At 37.3% G+C, this 17,753-nt stretch overlaps 1 protein-coding gene across 22 annotated transcripts in view; it reads left to right on the top strand.

The window, feature by feature from the left end:
• kansl3 (KAT8 regulatory NSL complex subunit 3) overlaps nt 1-5,647 on the top strand; it is a 44,019-nt gene extending 38,372 nt beyond the window's left edge. For 12 of the 22 annotated variants that reach the window (XM_073909525.1, XM_073909516.1, XM_073909523.1 and 9 more), the window contains 2 exons: nt 61-173; nt 4,405-5,647. In XM_073909525.1, coding sequence (XP_073765626.1) covers nt 61-173; nt 4,405-4,407 — 116 coding nt within the window. In that variant the 3' untranslated portion in view covers nt 4,408-5,647. Of the gene's footprint in view, nt 1-60; nt 2,496-3,183; nt 3,350-4,404 lie in introns of those variants that run through there. The other 10 variants (XR_012383729.1, XM_073909512.1, XM_073909508.1 and 7 more) reach the window with 3 other exon arrangements.
• The last annotated feature ends 12,106 nt before the right edge of the window (nt 5,648-17,753 follow it).

Below are 17,753 nucleotides of genomic sequence, written 5' to 3'. Positions count from 1 at the left end.
TGTGTGTGTGTGTGTGTGTGTGTGTGTGTGTGTGTGTGTGTTTGTACGCGTTGTGTGCAGGTCTGAAAGCTCCCACCACCATCACAGTAACACTGCGAGGTCAGCCGAGCCGAATTCCCTCACTGAGCCACATGGGGGCGACAGCGGGCGCTCACAGCGCACCTGACACACAGGTGAAACCACAAAATGTAAAGTCAGAATTGTTAGTCCTCCTGTGGAGTTTTTTTTTTAACCCTATTTCTGTTTAACAGAAAGCAGATTAATTTCAACACATTTCTAAACATAATAGTTTTAATAACTCATTTCTAATTACTGATTTATTTTATCATTGCCATGATGACAGTAAATAATATTTGACTAGATATCTTCCAAGATACTAGTAATCAGCTTAAAGTGACATTTAAAAGCGTAACTAGGGTAAAGTTAGGGTAATTTGGCAAGTCATTTTATAACAGCGGTTTGTTTTGTAGGCAATCGAAAACAAAATATATTACCCAAGGTGTCTAATAATTTTGACCTCAAAATGGTTTAAAAAACTTTTTAATTAAACTGCTTTCATTCTAGCTGAAATAAAACAAATGAGACTTTCTCCAGAAGAAGAAATATCACTGTTTCAGACTTCAACTGTATATGCAGCTGTGGCCCCTCAGACTCACATACTGTATGTCTAGGCCACTCTATCTAGACCGGGCCAAACCATATACGGCAGGGGTGCCCGAACTTAGTCCTGGGGGAGTATACCATGACCGTCAGACTCACATACTGTATGTCTAGGCCACTGTATCTAGACCAGGCCAAACCATATTTGGCAGGGGCGCTCAAACTTGGTCTTGGAGGAGTATTCAGTGACCATCAGACCCCCCACTTGATTTCCGGGGGGTCCCCGCATTTTGCGCTACGATTGAAAGTTTATGAAGTGATAAGTCCAGTGTGACTGCAGCTTGAGAGCTTGATTAGCTAGCCCAGGTATGTCCGATTGGGGTTGGAACTACTTGTAGCCAAAAAAAGGATACTAGTATGTTTGTTTTTTTAGTTTAAAGTGGACCTATTATCAAAAATCATATTTATAAGGGGTTTAAACAGTTGTGTGGCTGCAATCTGTGAATATAAGTAGCTTCTAATAGTGCACATTTATTATATTAATTTATTATAATCACACATGATGATTGACATTCTTCCTTTGTATGTGTCATCAGAAGGGTTAAGCCCCGCCCACTAATGGCTATTAGCATACGACATGAGTCTTGTTTTTAAATCTGCCACTATGCTGACACACAGGCTTTTGTAGCTCCGCCCTCTTCATGAAACATCCCAGTCTCATTTAAATTTAAAGCGACAGTCACCAAATGCCACATTTAGGATCAAAGCCTAAACGAGTCAGTTTCAGAGAGGCATGAAACATCATCGGTGTGAGCTGAAACTTCACACACACACCCACACTCTAGAGACAACAGAGACTTAATTTACATCTTGTAAAAAGTGGCATAATAGGTCCCCGTTAAGCTTGCTAAAAACTGAACACTCGACGCAAGCACTCGACTTCCTTACGCTCAACGAATTGGAGGAGCTCATCAAAAGCCTGTCAGGGTTTTCATTAATATTGATTAGCCTCTTTGGGGTTATTTCTGTTAACCGGTGTTTACTCGCGGCGCGGCCTCTCCATCACACCTCCAGTGCTCAGCAGTGTGACTCGTGAGCGGTTGCTATGGTAACCGTCTCATTGACCGTGCAGACTGATGAGCTGTAATTATTCGCTTAATCACTCTGAAGAGCGTCATTATGTGCTTGTCGTTTCTGCTCTGGATCCCTTTAGCTATTTGTTATGAGTTTGCTTCGTTAAGGAAGGCTTATAATTCAGAATAAAATACTTCATTCGTCTGTCTCTTTAAGTGAGCTCTAAATTGTCATGTTTTAATGATTTCTGAAGGATCGTGTGACACTGAAGACTGCAGTGATGATGCTGAACAATTCAGATTTGCATCAGAGGGATAAATTATCCTTTAAATAAATGTATATTTTTTATTATGGATTAATTTATGTATATTTTTATTCCGATATTGTTGATTGAATAAACAAAGCAATGGCAAACATAAGAAACTAGGCAATCAAAACAGAATAGAGAAGATTGTTTGAGCAAATCTATCTACAAGTTGCATTGTTTCGCCAACAGGGGGCAACAAATTACTACATTTATCATTGATCTGCACCAACCTCCATTGTCAAAAATAAAGTGAAGCCTAAATGTCCCATGATGGTGGCTGACATCTTATGCTGATGATGTCATTTGGAGCCAGAGTCTATTCAGTGTTGATCATTGGTAAAACTTTAGTTTATCTACCAATTCTCACTATTTATTAGTGGAATATTACCTATATGTTATTAAGATATTGGCTGTTTATGATTAATATTATAACGTACACATTATTCTACATTCTAAATCCTACTTACTTTACTAAATAATACCTTAATAAGATGTAAATTAGGAGTTGATTTAGGTTAAAGTCATAATTAATGGTTTATTTGGGTTTAAGTAAGGAATGTATATCAATATGCACTTCATAATATTAATAATAGACAACATTATTAATTTAATAAGCAGTAAATTAGGAGTTTATTTAGGTCAAAGTCATAGTTAATCGTTTATAAGTAGTTGAATATTGTGGCAAAATAAAGTGAGATCAAATAAATGAGTAAATAATTGTTTATTTATTTACACACAATGTCGAATTAGTGGCTACTTTCTTACAATATTGTTGATCAAACAAATGAAGTAATGGCAAGTATAAGAGTAATCAAAACAGAATAGAGAAGATTGTTTCAGCAAATCTGCCTACAAGTTGCATTGTTTCGCCAACACGGGGCGACAAATTACTACATTTATCATTGATCTGCACTAACCTCAACTGTAAAAAATAAAGTGAAGCCTAAATGTCCCATGATGGTGGCTGACATCTTATGCTGATGATGTCATTTGGAGCCAGAGTCTGTTCAGTGTTGATCATTGGTAAAACTTTAGTTTATCTACCAATTCTCAATATTTATTAGGGGAATATTACCTGCCTGTTATTAAGATATTGGCTATTTATGATTAATATTATAAAGTACACATTATTCTACATTCTAAATCCTACTTACTTTAACCCAATAATACCTTAATAAGCTGTAAATTAGGAGTTGATTTAGGTTAAAGTCATAAATAATGGTTTATTTGTGTTTAAGTAAGTAGGATTAGGAATGTATATCAATATGCACTTCATAATATTAATAATAAACAACATTTATTATTAAATCAGCAGTACAAGGGGCGACAAAATACTACATTCACATTGATCTCCACTGTAAAAAAGACAAAAAAAAAAAAAAAAAAAGTGAAGCCAAAATGTCCCATGATGGTGGCGGACATCTTATGCTGATGATAGTATTTGGAGCCGGAGTCTGTTCAGTATACATCATGAGCTGTAGCCTCGTATAATTCATAAAAATGATTGGTAAAACTTTAGCTTATCTTCGAATTCTCACTATTTATTAGTGGGTTATTACCTGCCTGTTATTAAGATATTGGCTGTTTATGATTAATATTATAAGTCATATATTATTATACATTCTTAATCCTGTTTACTTTAACCCAATAATACCTTAATAAGCTGTAAATAAGGAGTTGATTTAGGTTAAAGTCATAATTAAAGTAAGGAATGTATATCAATATGCACTTCATAATATTAATAATAGACAACATTAATCATTTAATAAGCAGTAAATTAGGAGTTTATTTCGGTCAAAGTCATAGTTAATCGTTTATAAGTAGTTGAATATTGTGGCAAAATAAAGTGAGATCAAATAAATGAGTAAATAATTGTTTATTTATTTACACACAATGTTGAATTAGTGGCTACTTTCTTACAATATTGTTGATCAAATAAATGAAGTAATGGCAAGTATAAGAGTAATCAAAACAGAATAGAGAAGATTGTTTGAGCAAATCTGCCTACAAGTTGCATTGTTTCGCCAACAGGGGGCGACAAATTACTATATTCATCATTAATCTCCGCTAACCTCCACTGTAAAAAAAAATTAATAAATAAAAAAAGTGAAGCCAAAGTGTCCCATGATGGTGGCGGACATCTTATGCTGATGATGTCATTTGGAGCCAGAGTCTGTTCAGTATTCATTATGGGCTGTAGCCTCGTATAATAAAAAAAAAAAATTGGTTAAACTTTAGTTTATCTACCAATTCTCACTATTTATTAGTGGGTTATTACCTGCCTGTTATTAAGATTTTGGCTGTTTATGATTAATATTATATATAATATAATTAATATTATATTATATATAATATTATATTTACATATTACTATACAGTCCTACGGTTACGCTCACGTAATCAATGAATACTTTGTTTTTCAGTGACTTGAATCTTCTCGAAATGGACGAGATGTGAGATGACGCTAACGCTTTCGCTGAGAATGCATCTCTGGATCTGATGAACATGGAGGAATTGCACGCATTAAAGATTCAAAGACTGGGGATTTGCCTTACAACAGCGCCACCTGTAGACACTGTCTTGCACATGTCGAATAACGACTTGATTTTACCAACATAGGCTCATTCTGAAAGCGTAGCCCTATATACATTTCTGGAGTTTGCGAATTATTTAGCCAGAAGTACGTATGGCTGCATTTCGTCTTTAAAACGAAAGCTACGGGATGGTATGACGACGTTCCTTTTTGTGCTTACCTCCGTATAGACGGCTTTTCCTGCTGTTACCAGTTTATCTAGTTAGCTCGCCATCTACGTCAGCAGACTAGAGATGCAGAGCGGAGTTGACCTTGACGACATTGTTCGAGTCTGGCGAAGAACAGTTCCAGAAAGCGGGTAAAACAAAAAACAGAAGCCAAAAAATAAAATAAACAATTAAATAAGTGTGAGAATGTGGTAAAATCTGAAATCTTTTTCTGTATTGCTTTTGAAAACACTGTCGGTTAGGTTTGGGGAAGTGGGTGGGTCAATCGGTGCCTTTGAAAACACTATTGGTTGGGTTTAGGGAAGGAGGAGGGTGGGGCAGTTGATTGGTCAATCAGTTAGTCAGTAGTCAACTGCGCCCTCAGGTGGTTTTACGTGAGAACAGCAGGCGTGAATGGCACTCGAAAGAGAAATTTGAGATCTCAAAAAGCCTACGCAGCGGTCTCTGGTGGATTCGTGAAAACAAAAACTTGAAAAACTTGAAAAAAAACCAAAAACCCCAAAAAACTTAGCTCAAAGGATGTATTTAGCGCTCTCTTAGAAATGTATACAGTGGTATGTTTTCAGAATGAGCCTGGGTTTGATTTTACACTTGTTTATGTGTTACTTCATCGCTATCTCACGGCAATTGGTAACTTTTTGAGGTCATGGCTAATTCGTATGAAATCAGACGTACAATTTACAATTGTGTACAATTACGATTGAAAATGTCTATATGTAAACATGCTGATTTATTTACGTTTGTTCTTATTATATAACATCGATTTTGTTCTTGCTGGCTATGCTTAAAAATTGTTCGCAAATAATTTATTTGATTGCGCACAATTATTTGATGTGAAAATGTTTTCGTCATCGATCATTAAATTGTCAAAATGATGATAATAAATCGAAGACATTGAAAATATAATATTTGGCCTCTGTCTTTTAGATTAACCAAGCATCAATCATTCATTCATTCATTTTCCTTCGGCTTAAGCTGCGGTCACACTTGACTATTCTCCCCATAGATTTCCATTCATACGCACGTGAATACGTCCGACCGGAAACACATAGTCATGCGTTAAGTTTTGCAGGTCGATTCGGTGCAAAGTTCAAGCTTGGTGAACTCTGACCTGCGAAATCGCATCACTTGACTGCATGAGACCAACCGAGAAACAAAACATGACCTCTCTGGACATAAATTTAAAACGTGGAGTAATCGTCCGCTTTTTAAATGTCTAATTATCTTGTTTAATCCCGCCGCTTTTCACATCGTCGTACGACAGAATTTCACACACAAAAAATCTAGTGTGACCGCAGCTTTAGTCCCTATATTCAGCAGGGGTCGCCACAGCGGAATGAACCGCCAACTATTCCAGGATATGTTTTACACAGCGGATGCCCTTCCAGCTGGAACCCAGTACTGGGAAACACCCATACACACTCATTCACACTCATACACTACTGCCAATTTAGCTTATTCAATTCACCTATAGCGCACGTGTTTGGACTGTGGGGGAAAACAGAGCAGAGGAAACCCACGCCAACACGGGGAGAACATGCAAACTCCACACAGAAATGCCAACTGACCCAGCCGGGACTCGAACCAGCAACCTTCTTACTGTGATGCGACTGAACCACCATGTCGCCTCCACCATGCGTCAATCTTAATAATAAAAAATATTTTTGCATGACTTTCCCCAAGGCGGTCCTTCAAATACCGTTAAGATTGTGTCAACAGAGATAATGATGTGTCTGCTTGATTAAGTCACCATTGTTTTGATTGTTGATTGTTTTTATTGGCTCTAATGAGGGAAGCCAGCAGAGGCTGAAAGGCATGAAACATAATGATAGACACTGATTAATGCAGCGGTTTGTGTCCTCAAAACATTGTGTGTTTAGCCGAATAACACTACACGAGCTGACAGTGAAGCTCTCAGACTGATTAAATGATGCTGGTCTAGTTACCCACTGAAGTGTTTGGCTGGTTTCTAGAGCAGAGGTTGCCAAAAATCTAAAAAATCAGCATACTGGATATTTATATAAATATATATATATATTATCTTACAAGGAAAATATTAAGAACAATAACAACATACACTAAATGGTATAGCAATATCAACCAGTGGAATGAATCGCTCTTGGGGTATTTAGAATGTTGCTAGGGTATTTTGATTGATGGTTGCTACGTTATTTTGGATGGTTTCTTGCCTGTTTTTAGATGGTTGCTAGGGCGTTCTGGCTGATGGTTGCTAGGCTGTCCTTGGTGGTGGTTGCTAGGTTATTTTGAGTGTTGCCGGGACACTCGGTTTGATGGTTGCAAGAACGTTCAAGGTGTTGCTAGGGTGTTCTGCCTGGTGGTTGCTAGGTTATTTTGGATGGTTTCTTGCCTGTTTTCAGATGGTTGATGGTTTGCTCTGGGTGATCGTGTTGTCTAGGTGTTGGTTACTAGGTTATTTAGGATGGTTGCTAGCGTATTCTGTTTGATGGTTGTAAGAGAGTTCTAGGAGTTGCTAGGGTGTTCTGGTTGATGGTTGCTAGGTTATTTTAGATAGCTTCTTGGCTGTTTTTAGATGGTTGCTAGACTGTCCTAGGTTTTGTCTAGGTTGTGGTTACAAGGTTATTTAGAATGGTTGCTAGGATATTCTGTTTGATCGTTGCAAGAGAGTTCAAGGTGTTGCTAGGGTGTTCTGATTGATAGTTGCTACGTTATTTTGGATGGTTTCTTGCTTGTTTTTAGATGGTTGCTGGGGCGCTTTGGTTGATAGTTGCTAGGGTGTCCTAGGTGTTGGTTGCTAGGTTATTTTGAAGGTTGCTAGGACATACTGTTTGATGGTTGCAAGAAAGTTCAAGGTGTTGCTAGGTTGTTTTGCCTGGCGGTTGGTAGGTTAATTTGGATGGTTTATTGCCTGTTTTTACATGGTTGCTGGGGTGTTCTGGTTGATAGGCTGTCCTAGGTGTTGTCTAAGTGGTGGTTACTTGGTAATTTAGGATGGTTGCTAGCATATTCTGTTTGATGGTTCCAAGAGAGTTCTAGGTGTTGCTAGGGTGTTCTGGTTGACGGTTGCTAGGTTATTTTGGATGGTTTCTTGCCTGTTTTCAGATGGTTGATGGTTTGCTCTGGATGATCCTGTTGTCTGGGTGGTTGCTAGGTTATTTAGGATGGTTGCTAGCGTATTCTCTTTGAAGGTTGTAAGATAGTTCTAGGAGTTGCTAGGGTGTTCTACTTGATAGTTGCTAGGTTATTTTAGATAGCTTCTTGGCTGTTTTAGATGGTTGCTAGACTGTCCTGGGTGTTTTCTAGGTGGTGGTTACTAGGTTATGGAATGGTTGCTAGGATATTCTGATTGATAGTTGTTAGGTTATTTTTGATGGTTTCTTGCCTGTTTTTAGATGGTTTCTGGGGCGTTATGGTTGATGGTTGCTAAACTGTCCTAAGTGTTGTCTAGGTGGTGGTTGCTAGGTTATTTTGATGGTTGCTAGGATATTCAGTTTGATGGTTGCAAGAGAGGTTAAGGTGTTGCTAGGAAGTTCTGGTTGATGATTGCTACAATATTTTGGATGCTTTCTTGCATGTATTTAGATGGTTGCTGGGGCGCTCTGATTGATGTTTGCTAAGCTGTCCTAGGTGTTGTGTAGGTGGTGGTTGCTAGGTTATTTAGGATGGTTGCTAGGATATTCTGTTTGATGGTTGCAATAAAGTTCTAGGTGTTGCTAGAGTGTTCTGATGATGGTTCAGATGGTTTTAGATGGATTCTTGCCTGTCTTGGGTGGTTACTAGGGTGTTCTAGTCCTTTTCTAAGTGGTCACTTGCATTGAGTTGCTAGGGTGTTGTGGTTACTGTACTATTCTGGATTGTTGCCAGGGTATTCATGATGTTATATGTGTTAATACAGTAGTTTGGATGGTTGATAACTTTGTTACCGTGTTCTGCTACATGGTTGCTAGGTTATTTTGAATAGTTGCTAGTGTATTTAGTATGGTTTCTAGGGTGTTGTGGTTGCTGGACTATTCTGGTTGGTTATTAGGGTATTTAGGATGGCTGCTAGGGTGTCTTGTGTATATGTGTCTGTAGATACTTGGGAATTTTGAATGGTTGCTGTGGTTAACTGACTGGTAGTTGTTCTGGTATATGGTTGCTACACTATTTTGGAATGATTGTAGTGTGTTTAGGATGGCTATTTTTTATTTTTGTTTTATAGTCTGGTTGATGGTTGCCACATTATTTTGGATTGTTGCTAGGGTAATTAGGATGTTCTAGGTGCTGACACGATGGTTTGAATGGTTGCTAACTTGCTAAGGTGTTCTGGCAGATGGTTGCTTAGCTATTATGAATGGTTGCTTGGGTAACTTGGTGGTTGTCAGGGTGTTCTGGTTTATGTTTTTGCTGGGGTATTTAGGATGATCGAGGGGTTGGGTTAATACAGTATTTTGTATGGTTGCTCAGGTATTCTGGTTGATGGTTGCTAGGCTATACTGTATGGTTGCTAGGGTGTCCTACGTGTTTTCTAATCAAATATTATGGCATTTTGGTGACTAGGTAGAAGCTTTACAGGCTATTTTTGATGGTCTTTTAAATATGCTTACTTGGGTATTTTGAATGGTTGATAAGTGGTTACCAGGGTCTTTTCATGGGGTTTAATGTGTCTGTTTGCTGTCTAGCGGATCATGAGTTTTTTTTTTTTTTTAAGTTGATTAAGCTGATATGAGATGTTCAGATGAAAGAGCAGAAGCATCTTCGCTGTATTCTTGTCCTCCAAATTCCCTGTTCATCTCTTGCCTTCAGTCCGCATATTCCCATGGGTCTGCTGCTATTAAAACCACCTGTCCTGGTTTTCCATCATGTCCTTCTTAACTAAATTGAAAGGATATGATATAATGGTGCCATTGTTTCATTTCCAGTCTCTCAGTACACAGTGCCCAGAGGGCCGAGGGGAGGGGGGGGGCATTCCTGATGCTCTGAAAACATCAATGCTCCTCTTCTAAACAATGTAAATCCAGCTTGACATCCAGGATAGACCCTGCTCAAATTATTTCCAGGATTGTCTACATGAAAAACGTATTATACTTGCCCGAGAATTCCCAGTAGTGTTTGTATTTGGGGATTTACATAATGAAATCTGAAATGCAACAAAACAACGGTGGTTTTAATCTCAGAAACTGTAGGACACAAACTAACAGAGCTCTCTACACATGACATGTCTACCCGAATGATGAAGATAGAAATGTATTTAATATTTTGTAGTCGATGTGTGCGTGAACGATAAGGGATAAACGTAGTTCCCTTGCTTTACCCTCTGACTCATAACAAACAGGATATACATACTTGAAATTTAATAGCTAAAAAACAACTGTTTATATCTAGATGGGTCATTGTCCAAACACTGACGCACATTGAGAAGTTACAGAAAGCCCAAACTGTTTACTATACGAGTGTCTTTCCAAATGTTTATGGTGAAATTGACGCATAGAAAATGTTTTCAAGGCATTTTATGCACATTATGACCACCGATTTTCCATTAAAACCAATCATTTCCTAATCTAATGAATGAATATGTTCCATTTTAATTCTGATGACTCATTTTATTAATAATATTATATATTTTTTAATTGAGTTATATTAAGTGAGAGTCTAAAAATACACAAAATGACTTCAGTGTGAATATTATAATATTAAAAAGAGTTAAAATAATTGTTCCAAGTGGTTTATTGTTATAATAATAATAATAATAATAATAATTATTATTATTATTATTATTATTATTTGCATTATTATTATTGTTATTATTATACAGAATAAATAAATAAGTAAATAAATAAATGAATGAATGAATGAATAAATAAATAAATAAATAAATAAATAAATAAATAAATTAATTAATTAATTAATTAATTAATTAATTAATTAATTAATTAATACAATCCATTGGCTACTGAACAAATAACAATAATAATAATAATAATAATAATAATAATAATAATAATAATCAGCATGCTGAACTATTAATGAGAGCTGTTTATCCGTTGGGAACATTGACCGAACTGCAGTCTAGCCAAGGGCTGTGCATAAGAGAGTCTTACCTCTGATTTATATCTGATGACGACATTTAGAAACTGTGCCGTGTGAAAGCGAACCTCATCAATAACAAAGAGCAATAATGTAACAATTTTAATCCCTGTTTCGGGACAAATGAATCAATTCACAGGTGTGAAAGTGAAACCAGCTAGTAAGTGCTGTGCAGGTAAACCTCACTCCTCTGACCTATAAAGGTGCTCTAGCAACAGACACTAGGGGCCATGGTCTTTAGCCCCCTTGTTAGAGCAACTGACTCCCATGCGGAGAGCTGCCGGTTCGATCCCAGCTCGGAGTGGGATGGGTAGTGTAGGACCGGCTGGGTTACATTGGTGCCGTGCCCCGGATGGGAGTGAGGTTTAGGGGGGTGAGTGTAACGGAAGCTAGCTAGTAAGTGCTGTGCAGGTAAACCTCACTCCTCTGATCTCTAAAAGTGCTCTAGCGACAGATACTAGATGCCACGGTCTTTAGCCTCCTTGTTAGAGCAACGGACTCCCATGCAGAAGGTTGACGGTTCGATCCCAGCCTGGAGCGAGTTGGGTGGTGTAGGACTGGCGGGGTTACAAAAGCACCTTTAGTCCTTTATTTATCAGGGGTCACCACAGCGGAATGAACCGCCAGCTATTCTAGCATATGTTTTACACAGCGGATGACCTTACAGCTGCAACCCAGTACTGGGAAACACCACACTCATTCACACACACACACACACTACGGCCAATTTAGTTAATCGATTCCCCTTTAGCACATGTGTTTGGATTGTGGAGGAAACCGGAGCACCCAGAGGAATCCCACGCCAACAAGGGGAGAACATGCAAACTCCACACAGAAATGTTAATTGACCCAGCCGGGACTCGAACCAGCTTGCTTTAAGGCGACAGTGCTAACCACTGAGCCCCCGTGCTGCCCGTCGATGTACAATATATAATAAAACAACATGAACACGACAACACAGAGTCAAGTTAGAGGATTTAGAAACACTCCAAATGCAGGAGGGATTCTCCTCTGGGTGTCATTATGATGATTTCTGGTAAAGAAAGGACGTGACTAAAGAGTTATTTCATTTTTTTTGGCACCTCTAACAATAAACTGAAGGGAACGTCACCCGGGATCTCATATTAAATCAGATGGATGCAAACAGTGCTGTGGGATTCCTTGTGAGTCAGATGTTGAGCTGCACATCATCATTACAGGACACACATAATAAAGAAACCTTTTCCCAATAGATGCCGGGGGATTTCCACCATCCCACTCCATGTATGAGATTCAGGAGTGTGGAATTTCCCGATAAAGTCTATGTGAACCGGAAATTGCGGACACTTTTACTTCTGTATCTTCAAGAACTGAAACTGTTTTTAGATGGTTGCTAGACTGTCCTAGGTGTTTTCTAGGTGGTGGTTACTAGGTTATGGAATGGTTGCTAGGATATTCTGATTGATAGTTGTTAGGTTATTTTTGATGGTTTCTTGCCTGTTTTTAGATGGTTTCTGGGGCGTTATGGTTGATGGTTGCTAAACTGTCCTAAGTGTTGTCTAGGTGGTGGTTGCTAGGTTATTTTGATGGTTGCTAGGATATTCAGTTTGATGGTTGCAAGAGAGGTCAAGGTGTTGCTGGTTGATGATTGCTACAATATTTTGGATGCTTTCTTGCATGTATTTAGATGGTTGCTGGGGCGCTCTGATTGATGTTTGCTAAGCTGTCCTAGGTGTTGTGTAGGTGGTGGTTGCTAGGTTATTTAGGATGGTTGCTAGGATATTCTGTTTGATGGTTGCAATAAAGTTCTAGGTGTTGCTAGGGTGTTCTGGTGATGGTTCAGATGGTTTTAGATGGATTCTTGCCTGTCTTGGGTGGTTACTAGGGTGTTCTAGTCCTTTTGTAGGTGGTTATTTGCATAGTGTTGCTAGGGTGTTGTGGTTACTGTACTAATCTGGATTGTTGCCAGGGTATTCAGGATGTTATATGTGATAATACAGTAGTTTGGATGGTTAATAACTTTGTGTCTATGTGAATCGGAAATTGCGGACACTTTTACTTCTGTATCTTCAAGAACTGAAACTGAGGGGTTGCGTCTGAACTTGTTGATCACAGTTGTAAGAGCAACCAATAATAACTTGACTTCTTGTTGATCATTTGGAAAAGTGGCAGAAGGTCAATTTTCCTGAGAAATCATCTGTTGAACTGCATCACAAATACTGCAGAAGACCTACTGGAACCCACATGGAGCCAAGAATCTCATAGAAAACAGTCAAGTTTGGTGAAGGGAAAATCATGGTTTGGGGTTAGATTCAGTATGGGGGTGTGCGAGAGATCTGCCGAGTGGATGGCAACATCAACAGCCTGAGGTATCAAGACATTTGTGCTGCCCATTACATTACAAACCACAGGAGAGGGACAATTCTCCAGCAGGATAGCGCTCCTCATACTTCAGCCTCCACATCAAAGCTCCTGAAAGTAAAGAAGGTCAAGGTGCTCCAGGATTGGTCAGCCCAGTCACCAGACATGAACATTATTGAGCATGTCTGGGGTAGGACGAAGGAGGAGGCATTAAAGATGAATTCAAAGAGTCTTGATGAACTTGATGACTGATTTGAGTCATGTCAGAGATGTATGGATGCAGTCCTCCAAGCTCATGATGGAGTCAGACACAATATTCATTCTGTCTCCACTGCAGCAGGACTTTATATTCTATACTGGACATTATTTCTGTTCAGTGATGAGACATTTGTTTGAGCAAAGTCAGACCGCACTGTCCTAATGAAATCATTAATAATCAAGGCCTGATCATATTTTATTGTGGTCAAATAAGCGTAATCTAGAGGCCTTTGCCTTTCATATAAGCCACTTCTGATACCAAATGATCAACTAGAAGTCCAGTTATTATTTGTTGTTTATAAAACTTGGATAGCCGACAAGACTTTTGTCAGGTAGTGTAGATAGAATTATTGGAATTTAAACGTACTACATTCACCATTTGTATGATCACATGACCAAACCCACGTCAGTTAATTGGGTCGATTCACATTCATGAGTTCTCCTGCGTCACATTACGGGATCACCAGAGGTATAGTAGGTCGTCTTACAAACTGTTTTTTGAATACTATGAATTCACTGTTTTTAACGTTATATATACCAGGGAAGTATGTGATTTCAGACATGGCCTACACCAGTGATGGGCAAACACGGTCCTGGAGCGCCGGTGTCCTACACAGTTTAGCTCCAACTCTAATCAAACACACCTGCTTACAAGTTTCTAGTGATCTTGAAGACACTGATTAGCTTGTTCAGGTGTGTTTGACTAGTGTTGGAAGAAAACGCTGCAGGGACACCGGCCCTGGAGGATCAAGTTTGCCCATCCCTGGCCTACACACTCATTCATTCGTTCATTTTCTTTTCGGCTTAGTCCCTTTATTAATCAGGGGGTCACCACAGCGGAATGAACCGCCAACTTATCCAGCATATGTTTTATGCAGCGGATGCCCTTCCAGCTGCAACCCATCACTGGGGAACACCCATACATTCTCATTCAGCTTGACAGAGTGTGTGCAACGTGTCTGAAGAGCGAGGAGGGATCCGGGGGTGAGAAGGGTGCGCGACTTATTTGAGGACCGGGAGGGAAACGCGCGATTTCCGGGGGATTATCACTCGTTTGCGGGCATTATGAGTCCCGCAAATGCATACAGACTCCCAGAACTTCCAGGAGACTTGGGATATCTGAATATCACGTTTAATAACGATAGTGAGATGCAATCCAGCGGTGCATCCTTGATAAACTGTTCGACCTGCACTGCTCTCTGGAGCTCAGAGGAGCGCTTGACATGTGTATTTTTCGGGAAATGGTTTGCGACGGGGCGGGGTGGAGGATTGGCGATCCCAGCTTAGCATCATGTTGTCTATTGGCCATCAGCGATGACATCGTCTATCCACCTAACCCTTTTACCCAATTCACCTGTAACACATGTCTTTGGACTGATGGGGGAAACCAGAGCACCCGGAGGAAACCCACGCCAACATGGGGAGAACATGCAAACTCCACACAGAAATGCCAACTGGTTGAGCCTAAACCAGCGACCTTCTTGCTGTGAGGCGGCAGTGCTCCACTGCGCCACCACACTCAGAAATAAAGGTACAAAATCTGTCACTGGGCGGTACCTTTTATGTCATACAGGTGAATATTAATAGCTTTAGGGTACACTTTTGTACATTTAATATAGTATGAGATACACATTTGTACTTTTTAGGGGTTAATAAGTAGGCTTCGATACTAGTTTTAGTATTTTGGTGACTGTTGCTTTAAATTCAAATGAGGTTGTGCTCTTTTTAAAAAAGGGCGGAGCTACAAATACCTATGTGTCAGCATAGTGGCAGATTCAAAAACAAGACTAACATCCTATGCTAATGAGGGAGAGATGGTCACTAGTGGGTGGGGCTTTCCCCTTTGATGACACGTACAATTGGAGAATGTCAATCAAAGTGTTTCTGCAGACTGTTTTAATCAGGTGTGATTACATTAAATAAAATGAATACATTTTTACCATTAGAAGCTGGATATATTCACACACTCTTACCACACAACTGTGTTTACACCCCTTATAAAAGTGATTTTTGCATAATAGGTCCACTTTAAGAACAACAATGTGAGCTAACAGTATAAACATAATACATTTTGATTTCACAAGGATTTAAAAAAAAAAAAGAAGCAAATGCGAGACTGAGGGTAACCAGTTTATTATAAACCTGGACTGTGGGGTTTCTGTAGCCTATACGTTTTAAAAGCTCCATCTAAATCTTCAGCTTATCACATGAGGGAATCAGAACGAAGGATAATATTCCTAAAGAGTCAGAGAGGTGATGTTAAACTAGACAAATGGATCCTGTAATATCTGTTAAACACAACAACAGAATTATTGATGGCAAAGGCTTTCAAAGTAATGGAGAACAACATTCATCTGCAACAGATTACATGGCTGGACGCTCGCACTCAATGAAAACCATCCCTCCGCAGTATGAAATCTGCTGTAGTTTGTATTGTTGGCTATAGTGACAAATGACTGTGTTGTTTATGCAATGAGACGCCACCAATAGCATTAATTATGGAGATGGATTTGCATTGTGACACTCTAGCAGTGTGGTAGATTTGATTGACTGCGGCTAAAGTTAATATTTAAAATTAATGAATAGAATATAACCAAAATAAAATAAAAAGCAGGCTTAAGTAAATAAATAGAATAAAAAATATGAATAAAATAAATAAAATATAAATAAAATAAATGATTAAATGGAATATAAATAAAATAGAATAAAGAGCAGGCTTAAATAAATAAATAAATGAACAAATAAACAAATAAATAAATAGAATAAATACCAGGCTTAAAAAATATTAAATAAGTAAATAGAATAAAAAGCTTAATTAAATAAATAAAATAAAAAATAGATAAAAGAATAAAAAATATAAATAAAAAAAGATAAATAAATATAATAGAAAAAAATAACAAATAAACACATAGAATAAGAAATATGAATTAAATAAATAAATAAAATATAAATAAAATAAGTGCAGGCTTACATAAATAAACAAATAAATAAATATAATAGAAAAATAAATAAAAACAAATAAATGAAAGGATTTTTAAAATATATTAATAAATAAAATATAAATAAAGTAAACAACAGGCTTAAATAAAAAAAATAAATAAAATAAAATAAAGAGCAGGCTTGAATAAATAAATACATAAACAAATAAGTGAATATATACAAATAAGCAAACAAACAAATAAAAAATAAACCAAATACAAAAAATTAATAAATAATATATAAATAAAATAAACATCAGACATAAACAAACAAAAAAAATAAATAAAATATAAATAAAATAAGAACAGGCTTAAAAAATAAATAAACTAATGAACAAAATAAATAAATATGTAAACAAATAAATTAATATATACAAATAAGCAAACAAATATAAATATAAATGTATTTATTTATAAAACGAAGTATAAATAAAATAAACATCAGACTTAAACAAATAAATAAATATATATAAATAAAACAAATGGCAGGCTTAAATAAACAAATATACAAACAAACTAACAAATAAATAGAATACAAATATAAAATAAACAAACAAATAAAATATAAATACAATAAACAGCAGACTTAAACAAACAAACAAACAAATAAAATAAAATATAAATAAAATGAGAGCAGGCTTAAATAAATAACAGCAGGCTTTATTCATAACTGATTTATTTTCAGGATTTTGTTTTTCTGGCGGCGCTCATTAACAATGAGCAGGGCCAGATGGAATCTGCGGACATTTTTTGCTATTTCTGCTGAGAATTTTGGTAAAAATCTGCGGATTTCTGTGGAATTATTTTGGGAGTATCCAGCAGAGTATTATAACTAAAAACCTACTCTGATTTTCGAATTCTATGAATTCGGACATACTACTCGGCTCGCATACTGATTTTAGCATACTATATAGTATGGAAGTATACGGTTTCGGATGCAGCCTTGGTCCAGTCATATGTCGTAATTCACTGCGGCATGTGGGCCAAGCAAAAGCTGATTGTGTATTGATATAAATTGCTCTTTTTGTTCTTTGCATTTGGAAACTGTACCCCACCTTTTCTGGCACTGTGGTTATGTTAAAAAGCTCTGGTATGATGCTTCTGTTTTAATAAAGAAAAGGGTACTCTTTAACTTTAATTTGCATTATGAAACTGTAATTTTTGGGTATTTTAATTATGATAATTTGAATAATGAAGCTTTTGTTATTAACCTATTTATTTTGCTAATTAAGTTTCATATTCATAAATGTAAATTTTCCAACAAAAAACCTTGTTTTACTGTGTTTTATAAGGAACTGAAAAATTACTTTTGCACTATTCAGCATAGTGCTAATCGAAAGGCCATTAAAACGGTCCAACTGTGCTCTAGTTTCAATATCTTTGATTAATGT

Source organism: Danio rerio, chromosome 8 (genome assembly GCF_049306965.1).
Source record: "Danio rerio strain Tuebingen ecotype United States chromosome 8, GRCz12tu, whole genome shotgun sequence".
Taxonomy (NCBI): domain Eukaryota; kingdom Metazoa; phylum Chordata; class Actinopteri; order Cypriniformes; family Danionidae; genus Danio; species Danio rerio.
The sequence above is the reverse complement of the archived record's forward strand: the minus strand, read 5'-3'. Positions and strand labels throughout refer to the sequence as shown.